A 16426-nucleotide genomic window follows, 5' to 3' on the forward strand; every position below is an offset into this window, starting at 1 on the left:
TAGTCATGCAAAAAATTCCACATTAATCATTTTGTGAAAAGACCAAAAGCCCCCACCATCCTACATACATGCACACAAACGCATATATTTTAGATATGGGCAATATAGAAATTTGTTTTGTTTGATGTTTACAACAGTGTTTTCTTTCATTGCAGAAAAGGAGAGAGGTAGGAATAAGGATCTATCCTCTTGCTGGTTGAAAAAACAGTAATATTTAGTTTAAAAATAATAAAAAATTTCCATGTGTCTGAAAATGAGAATTACATTACGGTGATGAGAATAGAAAATAGGATCTGAGATATTTCAGAAATATAATTGATAGGATATGACCATTAAAAAAGAAATTAAAGGCTTTAAGATGAGAACTTTAACTCTGTCTTTTCCCCCGTTAGTAAGAACAGAGGAAGGAGCTTCTGAAAAATAGTGACTTTAGGGTTAATTCCAATTCTAACAAACACCATTCCAACTTTTCTCTTCCAAGTACTGTGTTCTTTTTCCTTTCCCATTTCCTTCTTTGATTGTGTCTTAAAGTTTCTGAATGGCAACAATCAAACTATTAAATGTAATAAAAGATGTTCTCACTCAAAAGAAAGACTCTTGCTTTCTTATATATTTTCCTTCTTAATGAGTTTTCAATCTTAAAATATTGTAAAGTTACAAGTTAGAGAGTAAGAATAAATAGTTCTTTTTTCTTTTCTGCTGTTACAAAAATAAATATTGTTAAGAAAATCAGAATAAGACTGCCTCCTATAGGCCAAGGAATGTTATAAAGTTCTATTCCTTCACACTCCAGTTCTAAGAAAACCACATTTCCATATTTGAATTAGTTTATTAACAAGGCAAAAAAACATTAAAAGTGACAATAGCTATACAATAAAAAAAGATTTGTTTCCAATCTTGAAATGTCTCCTACTTTCTTGTTGTTTTTAAAAATTATTTTACAGCAGTACATTCATTAGCAGCTTATTTTTTTCCTATCATTGCCTATGTTTTCTAATTTTTTCTTGATTCTGATTTGCTGTTAAATTTAGCATCTACAAACTCAAGAGAAAATCCTGGCTTAAAAAATATTCACAAAGTTATACATGATATCAAAATATAAAAATATACTTACATGTTCTTTTTTTAAAGGATAAAACTCAAGTCAAGTGATTAGAATAAGAACAAGTTATTGGCCTTTTGAACTAGCAAATGTGCCTTGTTCATTCAGCAAAGGAGCATATCAGAAGCAGAAAAGGTTGCTTTAAAAAACTGACATTTAAGTTATTTAGTTCTATGTATAATACAAAAGTATCACGGATGAATACTAGGAACACTCCACTTTTTTTAAATGTTTAGAGAAGAATCATAAATATAAAAATAAGGAAAAATATGAACAAGAAATGGAACATGGATTTTCCTAGTTCCAAACAAACAAAAGTATACTTCAGATAAGATTCTCAACTTTTAAGTTCCAATGTATTAACATTAAGATTAAAAAGACAGACAAAAGTAAGGGATGGATGACTGTACTTCAGGACATGCATATTTCATCACTTAGGCCTGCTCTTGGGTTTTATCTTGTCCCCTTTTTGCTGTGAAGACATATTCTTTCCATTTTGACACTGAGTAAATCTAGCCACTGTAGAAACCCCATCCACAAATTTGGTCTTGAACAGAACATTTGCATTGTTGAACATCCCATCCTTGAGCGACACCACAACAAACTGAAAAGGAAAAAAAAAGCATGGGAAATACTTCTGATTATATGTCGAAAAAGATCACATCTATTATATTTTGTCCTGATTTTTCATAGAGGGAGGGACAGAGGGAAGGAAGGAAGAAAGGAAAAAAGAAAGGAAGGAAAGGGGAAGGAAGGAGAGAAGGGGGTAAGGGAGGAGAGGGGGAGAAGGAAGGAGATAGGGAAAGGGAGGAAAGATAGAGGGAAGAAAGGAAGGAAAGAAAGAAAGAAGGAAGGAAGGAAGGAAGGAAGGGAGGAAGGAAGGGAGCAAGGAAGGGAGAAGGAAGAGAAGGAAGGGAGAAGGAAGGGAGAGGGAGGGAGGGAGGGAAGGAAAGGAAAGAGGGAGGGAGAAAACTTCCTATTTAAACTTATTATTCAAGAACTACTGAATTTCATTGTCTCACCTGGGAATGTGTGAAATGAGTTCGAAGCATTTGCCCGATGTTCTGGGTGTGAGAAAGGTCAAGGGCTGCATCAACTTCATCCAGAATATAAATTGGAGCAGGTTTGAAGAGAAGCATGGATAATATTAAAGATAAAGCAACCAAAGACCTATTTTTAAAACAAGGAGGAAAACAATTAAATCATGCCTTTCTCCAAGTATTCATATAAATAGAACAACTGGTTGGAAGCCAATCATTATATAAAATGACAAAGATGCAAAGTGGTAGCAATAAGATTCCTTGAAATACCAAATTTCAAAGCTTAATGATTATTAATACTTGTTTTCCTTCTTTTTGCTTTTGGTTTGTACAAATTTCTCCTCATTCTCAAAGAAAGATATTTGAACTATTATTTCATTTTTCACATCAATAACTGTCTATGCGGATAATTTCTATGCAAAGGAATAAAGCCATTGAATTTTTACTTCTCCCTTAAGAGTCTTATTTTTTTAAGGCTCTCCAAATCTTATAAAATATTTTAAAATAATATGTAACACATCTATAGGCAGAATATTCAAAGACAAGTAAAATGATACTCAGATAAAACACACTGACTGGCTCAATACATTTTGTTATATGAATATATAAAGTATACAGAAAATAATTTGGAAGTGAATATACTATTTTTGTTATTATTTTTAAAGTTTCCTTTCAATTCATTTTTTCTCTTTTTAAAAAATTAAAATGTAAATAGTTTACAGTTTTAACTGAGGTTTCATGTCCTGTTGTTTGTCTGTATTTGAATGTCAACTTTATAACGAAAAAAAAATTACTAAAGAAGAAAATATCTCTTACCTCTGTCCTCCACTAAGTTCAGTTAGATTTTCTTTCCAGGTATTTCCCAAAGCAACCTTAAACTCCAGACCATCCAAAACAGTTTGTCCCTCTGGTGGTGCAAGCATAGCATTAGCACCAGGAAGGAGAGTGGAGAAAATTGAACCAAAATCCTTGTTCACCTTGATATGAGAACAGTAAAGTGTTTACCAAAAGGCTAGTAATAATCATATAAATGAAATTTAGCAGCTACATTTTACCTAAGTCTAAATTAGCTCAGGGAAACCAACAGAATATACTTCCACTTTAAGTACAATAAGTGTATTATCTAGTCTAAATTCTTTTCTTTTTTAAAATAAAGAAATCAAAAGGAAACTCAAATTGAAGTTCTTAGTATTTCTATGAAATCACTCATTAAGAAAAATGTCAAAATATTCATGGATTTTCCCAAAATTAGCTAGAATAAATGAGAGAACAAACCAAGTCTTGCCAAAATAGATTATATTCTTACAATTTGTTAAATGTTAGCAGAAAACAGACAATTCTGTTTAAGAATTTAAATTTTTCCTAATAAGCTTCAGGCATTATAGAGAAATGTAATCCTACTTAAAAGAATAAAGTCCCTGTACATTATTGGTCCACATTTCATATTGCAAAAGACAGATATTAGATAAACATAAGATACAGGTACCTAATTACATTAAAGATTATCTATATTGCATTTGCCTTTACAAGTTCACATATTTCCAGTTCAATTATCATCATCTCTACATTGATGATTTTACATCTAATGTCATTTTCCTCTCAACCTCTATTTCTATAATTAGTACCTCTAAATAACTCAGGCTTGAAACCCCAGTAATTTTAACACTTTCCCCTCCAATTTCCCCCACCCCATATCCAATCAATTGTCAAGTTCACAAGTTCTGCTTCCAAAGTATTTCATATACATCTTCCTCCTTTTCTTTAACAATGCATCACTACTCACATGATACTCACTACTACTCCATTGCTACCAAACTCTTACCGCCTGTTATTCTCCCTAAGAGTAAACCATCCCCAAAGCCCTATTCTCTCATTTCCCTACTCCTCAATCCTATCCTTTCCATGCCCCATTCCAATTCTGTTCATCTCTTCCACTGTGCCTTCTAGAATTCCCCTTCAATAATTAATTTTGGCCTTCTACTTCTTATACATTTCCCACCTATTAATATCATTAAGTGATCATTAAGAGACATGGTATACCCCACAGTGCCTTCTTGATCATACTTGGTACATCTTCTCTCATACTTGCCCTCTCCCCCAGGTATCACTGGTTCTGGTAGAAGAATCAAAACATTCCTCTGTCTTCACTGCCATTTCCATACTTTCTTTACCATTATTGTTCTACAAACTCTCTTCCTGTGAAATTGACTCTAAATTTATCACCCACATAGCCAAATTCCAAAAACCCCAGATCAAGGACAAAGTATTACAAGCAACAATTTAAAAAAATAAATAAATATAAAGAAAACACAATTAGAATCACACAAGACCTAGCAGCAATTACATTAACTATATTAAAGGACCACAGGTCTTGGAACACTATAAATCAAAAAGCAAAAGAACTAGATTTGCAGCCAAAAATATCACGCCCAGCAAAGTTAAGCATAATCCTGAATGGATGGGGGGAAAAAGATAATCGATGAATTACCAGATTTATAGCAAAAAGATCTGTACTTAATAAAAAATTTGACATGTTAAGACCCAAGAGAAATATTAATTAAACAAACATCAAAGACTAATTCCAAGAACTTAAAAAGAAAAACCGGTTATGTTTTGTAAGTGAAAATATAAATCATGTCTAAAATTGTCATCAGTAATTGGTAATTAGAAAGAAATACTGGAGTAGAAATGAGTATGACGTGATTCTAAAAAGCAAAAACATGTAGGAAAAGGTAAAAAGAGTAATTAAGTTATACAAATGAAGTGCTAAAGGAAGAACTGAAAAAGGAATTAGATAAGGGAAGAAGGCTGGTATTTCTAAAATTCTATTCACACCGGGAATGGAGTAAAGAAAGAAGCAATGCATATATATCAAGAAGATTATAAAAGTCTTCTAAATTTACAAGGAAATAAAAGGGGGAAGGAATAGGACAAAGAGGCAGGTAACAAGATTGTTTAGACTAACAAGAATGGGATGAAGAGTCTAGATTAATGGCCTAGAATAAAGAGAAAGGGAGGTGGGGAAAGAGATGAAGGGAGGAATCCTTGTCAGGGAAGGAGGGAGCAGCTATGTTAAGTAAAAGCAAGACAAGATAGGGGATAAAAGTAAAGCAAAGGAATTAGGATAGGAAATAAAAGATATATACAAATAGAATATATCAGGAATGGAATTAATTAGAAAAAAACTGGAGAAGTAATCATATCAAAGCTAAAGCTAAATTTAGTCAAAAGACAAAAATAAAGAAACTACACTATATGTTAGCCATATTAATCTTGTTTTAGACTATTTAAAATAAGTAAATAGTATAAGTTTGGAATATTGTGTTGTGGGAAATGATGAGTTGGTAGAGTTAGAAAAATATGAAAAGACTTTGACTTATAAAGGATGATGTCATCTACCTTCAGAGTGTAACAGAAATGTAGTGCAGCCTTACATAGGTGTACATGAATGCATGTGTATGATTATAGATGTGGTATATATATGTATGTATGTGTGATATATGAGTGTATATATATGTGTGTCTTTATAAATATATTTGTGCTTAATTGTAGCCCTCTTGGGAAGTGAAAACAGGAAAGGGGGAAAAAAGAATAAAATAAAAAGTATACAGTAGAGAACAAAAGAAAAACAAAGATGGACAACTCTGAATACAATGTGTATTATTTATTAAATAGGCTTTCTTGAAATGGAAATACATTGTTCCATATTTTGGATCCTCTCATGCTCTGCTGTGCATATGGAAATGCTGGTTTTTTCTTTTTTTTCTACTTTGTTTTAAAGTTTTAAGTAAGTGAAGTTTAAATTTAAAAAAAAAAAAAAAAAGAAATGTATCACCCAATACAAATCATGGCAAAGATTGCCTCCTAAACCCTCAAGTCATTCTCCTTCTTTCCCAAGGAGTTTAGTACCTAGTTCATTGTCTTTCCCTCCTTCCCATTTCCTGCCTTTATACTAGAGGATTTCAATATTCATACAGACACTTCTTCAAATAACATAACCTCAATTTCTTAGGTTTTTGACCTCCCCAAATCTCTAACCTATTCTCCCACTCTGGCTCTGTCAAACACTCTGAATCTCAACACTTTCTATTCCCTCCCATTTCAGGGTCAGGGTTGTAATAACAACCTTTCATTCTATTTCTCTCTTATTGCTCCTAAACTTACTTACTTTTCTGTACTCTTTCAAATCATTATTTCTGATCTGAATTCATTTTCTTCTATACTAATCTTAGCCTTAAGCTTAACAATTTGAACTCCACACTTTCTTTTCTCAAAACCCTTAACTCTTTGGTTTTTCTGTCACTTAAAATCTTAGATGCTTTCCCCAGCATCAAAAAACTAGTATAGTACTGTGACATATTCAACATATATAGGACTGCTTGCCATCTAGGGGAGGGGGTGGAGGGAGAGAGGGGAAAAATCGGAACAGAAGTGAGTGCAAGGGATAATGTTGTAAAAAAATTACCCTGGCATGGGTTCTGTCAATAAAAAGTTATTATAATAAAAAAAAGAGAGAAATGACCAATTATATTAAAAAAATAATAATAATAATTTAAAAAAACTAGTATAGGTCAGAAAAAGTACTTGAGCCCAAGACTTCCCGACTCCAAAGAAAATTTATTATCTACCACGCCAAAATACTTCTCAAGTGGATGACAGAATTAAAAATGTCAAGGGATCTTTAAAAACATCTAGTCCAAATTCTTCATTTAACAGGGATTGAATGAAATAAGTAATAAAATAAATAAACAGGAATAAAATGAGGACTATAGGAGGTAAAATGACTTTCCTACAATCATGCTGTCACTAGCTGGGCCTTTTTGTTTCTAGATCAATGTTCTTTCTATAGTACAATCTTACCAAATTACCCTATTTTTTGCTTCATAGATGTTCTGAGACCCTATATATGAAATCACAGCAACTTTCCTCCATCTCCAAACTTGCTCAAATGATTGGATATTTCACCCTTCATCTTCCCTTCCCTCCCCTGAATCCCCTTCTCTCCATTCAGTTCAGATTATTCCAAAAAGATTTAAAAATAAGTTTAAACACTTTTTAGTCCTAAAGAGTTCTCATCACTTTTATGCAATTTTGATTACATGTTTGTAGCTATGAGGAAGATGTGGGAGAAGCATGTGGATAGAATAGCTAATATAAGAAAAAAATAGAAAGAGAGCTAGTCAACCAAAAGTGGGAAAACAGCATAACCCAATTAGAATTAAAGAAAATATTATAGGAGCAAAAGTAGAGGGACAGATCACCTAAATCTAAAAAGATAAGACATGTATGAGAACATCTGAGACTGTCTCAAATTATGCATGTAGCATCCTATTAGCATGAGCATAGGAAATATTATATATCCTTTTCACAACTATGTAACATAGGCAGAAATAAAATACCTTTTGCCAAGCAATTTTTAGGGCCTGGTTTTTCTTCTGGTCAAGGTCTTCAATGGTTGCAAGAATTTTGGATTTGTCATTTTCTACAATTCTTTTCTTCTTCATCAAGTCGTTATACTAATAGAGAAAAAGCAATTAGCAAACTACCAGTCAGTGTGTTTTGTGATACATAAGTGATATATAAAATACTGGCATCTTACCATATTTATATGCATCAAAAAATAATTAAATACATTAAAACTTCCCTTTCTTTTCAGCATATGTTTAAAGTTTTAATTAATAAATGGAAGCCATTTCTATTCCCAAACATGCTAACCTTCCTGAAGCCTTCTTGCAAAAATCAAAAACAAGCAATGAAAAGTGATCTCTTATTAAGGAAATACTATATCATCTAAATTATTTGGTACTCATGTAACACACAAATATCTAAGTGTTCAAGGAATTTTAAATTATAGCAGTTTTTTAGGCTCTCGAATACCTAGCCATAGGATCATCTCTTTCCTCTGAATCTGATCTATAGCCCACATATCCCAGGGCTGCTATTCCCTACAATAACAAGGCCATGATCATTTTCTCCAAATATCACTCCCAAATTACCATAAAGCTCTCTGCCCCCTCCACCTTTTTTTTTTTTTTTTAAATTTTCACACACATTGCTTTATGAATCATGTTGGGAGAGAAAAATCTGAGCAAAAGGGGAAAAAACATGGGAGAGATGGAAAAAAAAAAAGTGAACATAGCACATGCTGATTTACATTCGGTCTCCTTAGTTCTTTTTTCTGGATTGCAGATAGTATTTTCTGTTCAAAGTCTATTGGGATTGCTTTGAAAAGTTCTTCCTTACTGATAAAATTCAGATATGGAAGAGCAGTACCCCTCTGTAACTTCCTATGTTCTGAGAGAGAAAAGACTAAGCTCAAAAAGTTAAGTATTTGTAAAATTCTATTTTGTAAGAAGCTTAACAGATTTTCAAGATGACTGAGGTCAACTTGATAATCACTATGAATCATCATCATTCATGTTAAACATCTGAACAGGATGACTGTCCTACTTTCTCTCTCCCTGTACACAAACATATACACATACACACACACACACACACACACACACACACACACAGTTTTCCCTTTTAACCTAATTTAATGTTTTTTCCCCTGCTTCTACTCTCAGATTCAGATGCTTTTTTGCATCATGATATTTTTCTTCTACTTCTTTTCTAGCTTTCTCTTCTGAATAATACTCCCTCTTTAACTGCATAAGTATTCTCCTACCAAGTATCAGTGATAACTATATTCTTATGCTAAAAATTTCGTTTACTTCATTAACTAAGTTAATGAATAGCTAACTTCCTATAGATGCTATAATTGTGGGTTCTGAAAAATTGCTAGATATATTTCAAATTCATAGAATTCAGGAGGATAAAACCTAAAATAAATGTAAAACAAAAAATGTTAATCTTATCTCACTAAGAAAAAGATGAAAAATACATGAGTTGCTATGATTTGACAATCTAAAACTTTATCTTTCACATAGACTAAAACAAAGGTAAGAAAAATGGCATCAATTGTTGGTGGAGTTGTGAACGAATCCAACCATTTTGGAGAGTAGTTTGGAACTATGCTCAAAAAGTTATCAAACTGTGCATACCCTTTGATCCAGCAGTGTTACTACGGGGATTATATCCCAAAGAGATCATAAAGAAGGGAAAGGGACCTGTATGTGCACAAATGTTTGTGGCAGCCCTTTTTGTAGTGGCTAAAAATTGGAAACTGAATGGATGTCCATCAGTTGGAGAATGGTTGAATAAATTGTGGTATATGAAAATTATGGAATATTACTGTTCTGTAAGAAATGACCAACAGGATAATTTCAGAAAGGCCTGGAGAGACTTACATGAACTGATGCTGAGTGAAATGAGCAGGACCAGGAGATCATTATATACTTCAACAACAATACTAGATGATGACCAGTTCTGATGGATCAGGCCCTCCTCAGCACCGAGATCAACCAAATCATTTCTAATGGAGCAGTAATGAACTGAACTAGCTATGCCCAGAAAAAGAACTCTGGGAGATGACTAAAAACCATTACATTGAATTCCCAATCCCTATATTTATGCACACCTGCATTTTTGATTTCCTTCACAAGCTAATTGTACAATATTTCAGAGTCTGATTCTTTTTCTACAGCAAAATAACGTTTTAGTCAGGTATACTTATTGTGTATCTAATTTATATTTTAATATATTTAACATCTACTAGTCATCCTGCCATCTAGGGGAGGGGGTGGAGGGGGTAAGAGGTGAAAAATTGGAACAAGAGGTTTGGCAATCGTTAATGCTGTAAAATTACCCATGTATATATCCTGTAAATAAAAGGCTATTAAATTAAAAAAAAAAAAAAAAAAGAATTATAAAAAAAAAGAAAAAGAAAAAGAAAAATGACATCAACAGAAGTTATTTATCCCAGGAAAGAAATCAGAAGCCTGCATAACTAAATGTCATCATCTAGATTAAAGTATGGATACAATGCAAGAAACATGCAAGAATTATAAAATATCAGAAAATGTCAGCGTAAAATAAAAAGAAAAAATGTAAGAGAAAAAAACGATATAGGGGAAAAAAGTAAGGTATACACAAGAGGCTTTATACTCTCTGAAGAGCCACATGATACTCTTTAGATCACAGGCAGCTTTCGTTGTAGTAGTGATTAAATGTTAACATTAAATATATTTACCCGCTCTTCAGCCTCTGTTAGCATATTCATAGCTCGCATGTTGACATTTCTTCCCAATTTTTCCTTTTTCTCTTCTAATTTTTGTAGCCTCTGACCTGCTTCCTTTGGATTATTAGTTTTAAAATCATAAGCAGTATCAGGCTGGCCAAAGAGGTGCTTCTCTGAATTTATCCATTCATAATTTTTCATCATTTTGGATACCTGGAGATATGCAACAAGAATTACTATGTAAGGATTATAAATAACAACTGATATATTGGATATTTAGGGATATCTTATTATAGAGTAATTTAAGCAAGTCAAATTACGATGCCCTTTAACCCAGAGATTCTACTCCCATGTAGAAGAAAATATTTGCAGTAAGATTTTTTTGAAATTATGAAGAATTGGGACAGAGAGGGAAAGTAGATTCCATTGATTGGGGAATGACTAAACAATTTGTGATACATGAACATCATGGAATAACAGTGAATATGATTAAGAGAGAAGAATAGAGAAAGACACATAAACTAAATTAGCAACGTGAAGTAAAAAGAACTGGGAAAAGACTGCATCAATGATTATATCAAAGAAAGTAAAAAGGACAGCAACAAAAGAATTGAAATAATAATGACTAAATCTAGTACCAGAAAATAGTTGATGAAACAGCACCTCTTCCCTTCTTTGCAGAGGTAGGGAACAAGTCTAAAATACTGCATATGCTAAACTTTTTTTGATATATTAGTTTTGCTGAACTAGCTTTTTAAAATTTTTTGTTATGAGGATGGCTGTTAGGAGAGGGCTAAACTGGCAATGTAGATAATTTTTTAAAAATTATATCAATAAAATATATTTTAAAATGTGAAGTAATTTAGTAAACAAGATTTGAAGACAGTGATTTAGATTTATTCTAGAAAGCAATTGTTTTCACATGTCACAGCAAGTTAAGCACATGTAAGGCTACTTTTAGCAGAATTAGAGTCCCTGAAAATTGCTTTTTGGAATAAGTCAGAGTCTAAGGAAATGTCATTTTTTGAAAATATCCATGGCATAATTAAAGCATTTCAAGTATGAATTTCCTTGGCGGAGAAGAAAAAATGACAGAGGTAAAAAGAAAATGACCTGAAAAAAGTTTCAACACTATTTATCTTTGGGAAGTCACTTAAATGTCCTACATTTCCATTTCTTCATCTATTTGGGATTTGTTTTTTTTAAGTAATTAGAAACATTTCATCTCTTTTCAGGTTGACTATATACCAAAGGAAAATATCCAAGAAGAGAACATTGAGATGTGTGGACCTGTGCTATATTTTCCTCTATTCTTATTTAGAGATAGGACCAGACCTACATTTTCACCGATATAGAGAACTCCAAAAAATGAAGAAACTCCTATCAATACAATGAGGCACCTTCTCTGTCACTTAAAAGTCTTAGTGAATTGCCTTGAAGACTAAGAGGTTAAGTGATCTGCCCAAGATCATACAGCCAGGATGAATCATTGGTGAGAAATGAACCCAGGTCTTTCTGGATTCTAGGTCAGTTTTCTATCTCCTACACTATACTGATTTCCTAATTATCTTCTTATGTAGATATAAGGTTACACACAAATCTTTAATAAAATCACAAATATTTAAGTATTTAATATGCATAAGGTATAAGGATATTCATTTTAAGATACACTGATCAACACAAGATTGAGATATTTTTTCCCAATTAAGAGTTTTTAATTAACTTAAAAATTAAAATATCAATATAATCTACATCAAAATATAGTTGACTATACTTCTTATAACAAAAATATGTTTGCCAGTACCCTAATTGGAAAAAATTTAAAAAAAAAAAAAAAAAAATATATATATATATATATATATATATATATATATATATTTAACAATGTATGTTAAATTACTCAAGCAGTTAAGGGAAGATTTATAGCTCGTTAACCAATGTTACCCTGGTTAAATATGAAACTGAAGTAAATTTCAAATGTAGACTAAGGAGAAGAAGAACTTTAGGCAAAGTAAACTATGTGATTATCAAAAGGCAAACTGGAATATGAACATACCTTTGAGGCCGCATCTTCAGCCTCCTGCTTATGTTTGCTGATGTTGTGATCCAGCTCTTTGATTTTAAGCTGGGAATTATTGTTTTGCTCCTTATGTTTTGCCACTTCCACATATTTAGCTTTAATTATATTGTCTTGGGTTGCAATCACTTCTTTTTGCTTAGTCAGCTCATCTTGGGCTTTCTTCACTGATTCCTGTCAGACAATATCTATTAAAACAAACTGCTGACTTTTTTAACCCAGCTTAAAAAAAAAAAAAAGACTACAATTGTCCAGAAAACAAAATTATCACTACAAAAATTCCATAAATGAATATGTATGTATGTGTGGGTGTGGGTGGGTATGTGTATATGTGTGTGTGTGTGTGTGTGTGTGTGTGTGTGTGTGTGTATATATGTTCCTAGCACCTTGTTATTTTTTTACACATTTAAACTCATACTCGGACCTTATCTGACACAGATATTTCGACACAGATCTTTCTGAAGAAATTTTTTAGATCCAGAGACTTTTCATGTTTTTTATAATTTAAACAGGAAAAAACCTCCATAAAGCAAATGATAATGAGACCAAACTAATATGCCAACTTTAATATTTGTGATTAGCCCACTGACTAACCTGTATGAGGGCATTTCTTTTTCATTTGCATAAAACAACTTCTCCAAAGTACGTCTTAAATTTTTCCCATAGTATTAGAGTGACACATGCACTCTTGTCTCAAATAATAAAGAAATGAACATATTCTTTTTTTTAAATTACCTGTGGTTGTTGAAGAATATTAAGGAAATGATACAGATACTTAACCTTATTTAAATCTTTTAAGAACAAAAATTCATTCCCTCAGTGTTTTACCTAGATTTACTTATTTGCCTCATAAAGTTAGCTAAAAAATAATAGGTTAGTATTTAGGGGCCAATATACTAAAAATCTTTCCTGATCAATAGCCTATAATTTCTCTAAAATTCTCATTTAAAAAAATTAGCCTTAAGATATCAATTGATAAATCACACATGTAAGCCAATTTTAGTCATTCTCATATCACTTCATGAATAACTGTTACATTATTAGCCTTTATGATTTTTCTGGTTGAATCATTAATAGACTTTATACTCTCCAGCCAATCCAAATTAATTTCCATTCCCCAAAGTGGTTCTGGTTTCCCACATTGGAATCTCTGTTAACACCATTCCCTATACAGTAGGTTACCTCTTCTCCCACTCCCTTCCCCCTCCATTTCTACAAAATGAAATTCTATCCCTCCTTCAAGGTTCAAGTCAAACACTACTTTTTCTCTAAAGCCATCACTAATGCTTCAGGAGAGAAGTGATTACACTTAACTGAATGCTTAGCATTTCACCTCCTTATATGTTATATTTATGTGTATATTTTATCACACCTATCTACTAGATTACAAATTCCTTATGGGTAGGTACCTTGTCTTATCCAATTTCCCTCTCTTTTCACAACTACCCAAATACACTGCAGAGCAAGAGCTTAATGTTTGCTCAGTGAATCAAACATACCTTATTCTTAGCCACCTCAGATGCCATAACACTGATTTGTTCTTCATATGATTTGATAGCTTCATTTACACCCTCAAATTGTTGTTTATAGGTATTCTGCTCTCTCTTGAGTTCTTCAAGCTCTAGATTGATAGCTTCAACTTCCTATTAAAAAAAATAGTATATGGATTTACAGAAGTATTGAGTGGTATCTTAATTACAATATAAAAATCAGGATATGTAAATATCATTCAAGCTAGTTATTAATTTATGGCAAAATATTGTGTTAACATACTAAAAGTAAATGCTTCTTTGGAAGGATGAAGGAAAACAGGAAATAAATTAAGGATTCATTTTTTTAATGATTTCCTTTATTCTTTCAACATTCCTGCCAGAAAGGAAGGTTAGTCTTATCTTTCTATTTTATGTATATGCAGTAGAGCTATATTCTTGACCAACATCACATACAACTTGCAAGAAAAGTCAGAATTTAAAATCTGAATTTTCTTTTTCATGAACCACGTGTGTTCCAATAGATAATACTTTGACACTAGTTTAACATACAAAATCTAGCTATGTAAAGATGTATTCAGATTATTAGTTACATGGGGAGAAAAAGTTAAATTGTTGGCAAATCTTTTAAAACTCAAGTTGGATCATGATAAGAGAGTAAGGAAACAATGCAAATATACCACACTATCATTTATGGTGGAAAAAAAAAGTAAAGACAGTGGCTTACAGAGACAGTATACTACAGAGAAAAAAGTATTGAATTTGGGGTCAAAGAAGCTGAATTTTAAAATAATACTTGTATGATCTCAAACTCAAAACCCTTAACCTCTCTAGGTCTGTTTCCACCTTTCATATCCATAAAATAAGATTAGAAAAATTGTCTCTAATGTCCCTTCTCGACGTGTGTATCTATTATCTTCCAAAAATTTCTTAGAGAAGTTAAATCAATAGAAAGCAGTCACAACAAAGTCTAAAGAATCCCAAAATCACCTCCATTAAAAAAACTTGATTCCTTGACCATAACACAGAGTCACTATGACCAAAAACATCACCAGACTGAAGTACAAATTCATTTTCAAAACATCATCAAAGTGAATAGTGAAAGATCCCAAGGCAAATTCCCACACAAAGTATAGAAAGCAAGTAGAAAAATAAAACTGAAGAAGAATCTAGACAATGGCATGAGAAGGTAAAGAAATGCCCACTGAAAAATCTGCACTGCCATCATCACACCTTCAGAAGACAAAAAGTTGAGGACACACAATGGTGTATTTTGCAAAGCTGCATTTCTTTATTACAGGGAGAGTTCTATTGGAGGAAGACTACAAATAATGTGAACTGCATTAAACAAAGACATGAGCAAGAATTATATACATGGTAGAGTTATGATCTTTACAGTCGGAAAGAATATTCACATTAATGAGATTAAGGACCCAAACCACAACATACTTCTCAAATATTCATAAGGTACACATATTCCTTAGTAATATCTGCTCTAACATCTCAACATACTTTTTCTCCTCCTTAATCACTTCCATCTTTAAAATTTTCTTGTTTTATTATTATTATTGATTCTCTAGCACAATCCATTCCATCATCTAAACCTCAGTCTGTTCCTAAACAAGCTAACAAAAACATGTTTCCTATAAGACTTGCAACATACTTTTAGCATGTAAGCATTATACATAATTATCATATAACTTTCAGAAAATAAGGCATTTCTATAGATTGGTGTGATGCTTCCTTTTGAAGACAGCTACTTTTAGACTTAACATTTTAATGGAAATTTAAAAGAATTTTTAAAAACTCAAAATTGAAAGAAACAAATTTGTCCACCCTCTACTTTCTACCCTATCAAATACTTTCAACAAATTTGTTTCCTTTTCAATAACAGCTATCAGAATTCAAACATTCATTACCTGCTGTTTTTCTTTCATCTTCTTGCTGGAAGCATCTGCCTTTTTTTTAGCACAATCAAGTTTCTTCTGGGCATCTTTCAGTTCTCTCTCTCGTTCAGCTTCTGCATTTTTCATTTTATTCTCCAACACTGCAAATTTTTCTTCAGCCTTTTTTTGGGTATCCTTTGTATTTTTTAAGGTTTCCTCACTTTCCTCTACATCAAGAGTAGAGAAGAGTGACTTACAATTCCAAAAACACAACCTCTTAATACACTAGTTTTGTTTTTTTTTTTTTTGACAATTTTAAATAATCAAGATGGAAACAGAAAAAGCTCAACAATCCAGCTTTGAAATTGGAAGACTGGTATTATTTTTCCCAGTGCAATACAATTATCTTTCCTAACTGGTTAGGAACCACTACATAAAAAACAAATACATGAAATAACTGAAGGTTAGTAACATTATAATTCCAAATTATCTACAAACAAATGTTTCAAATACTATGTATTTTTATGCCCTTAGGCAACAAGAAATTGAAAGATGAGACCAAATGTAGAGTACAAGGTAAAGAAGGCATGTATGCCAGGGTGAATAAAAAGTAGGGAGATCCTTTTCCCGCCTCATATTAAACCAAACAGAATTAGTTAGGAGCAACCTAAAAATGTCATCAAACCTTAGAAATGGAAATGGTTCAGGC

General features: G+C 32.2%; 1 protein-coding gene across 6 annotated transcripts in view; it reads right to left on the reverse strand.

The window, feature by feature from the left end:
* Positions 1–809: 809 nt before the first annotated feature.
* SMC2 (structural maintenance of chromosomes 2) overlaps positions 810–16426 on the reverse strand; it is a 59850-nt gene continuing 44233 nt past the window's right edge. For all 6 annotated transcript variants that reach the window (XM_031944156.1, XM_031944150.1, XM_031944169.1 and 3 more), the window contains 8 exons: positions 15751–15944; positions 13841–13984; positions 12321–12515; positions 10277–10477; positions 7542–7658; positions 2959–3119; positions 2125–2272; positions 810–1706 (listed from right to left, as the gene is read on the reverse strand). In XM_031944156.1, the coding sequence (XP_031800016.1) occupies positions 1533–1706; positions 2125–2272; positions 2959–3119; positions 7542–7658; positions 10277–10477; positions 12321–12515; positions 13841–13984; positions 15751–15944 (1334 nt within the window). In that variant the 3' untranslated portion in view covers positions 810–1532. The remainder of the gene's footprint in view (positions 1707–2124; positions 2273–2958; positions 3120–7541; positions 7659–10276; positions 10478–12320; positions 12516–13840; positions 13985–15750; positions 15945–16426) is intronic.

The sequence above is a fragment of the Sarcophilus harrisii genome, chromosome 1 (genome assembly GCF_902635505.1).
Source record: "Sarcophilus harrisii chromosome 1, mSarHar1.11, whole genome shotgun sequence".
Classification (NCBI taxonomy): domain Eukaryota; kingdom Metazoa; phylum Chordata; class Mammalia; order Dasyuromorphia; family Dasyuridae; genus Sarcophilus; species Sarcophilus harrisii.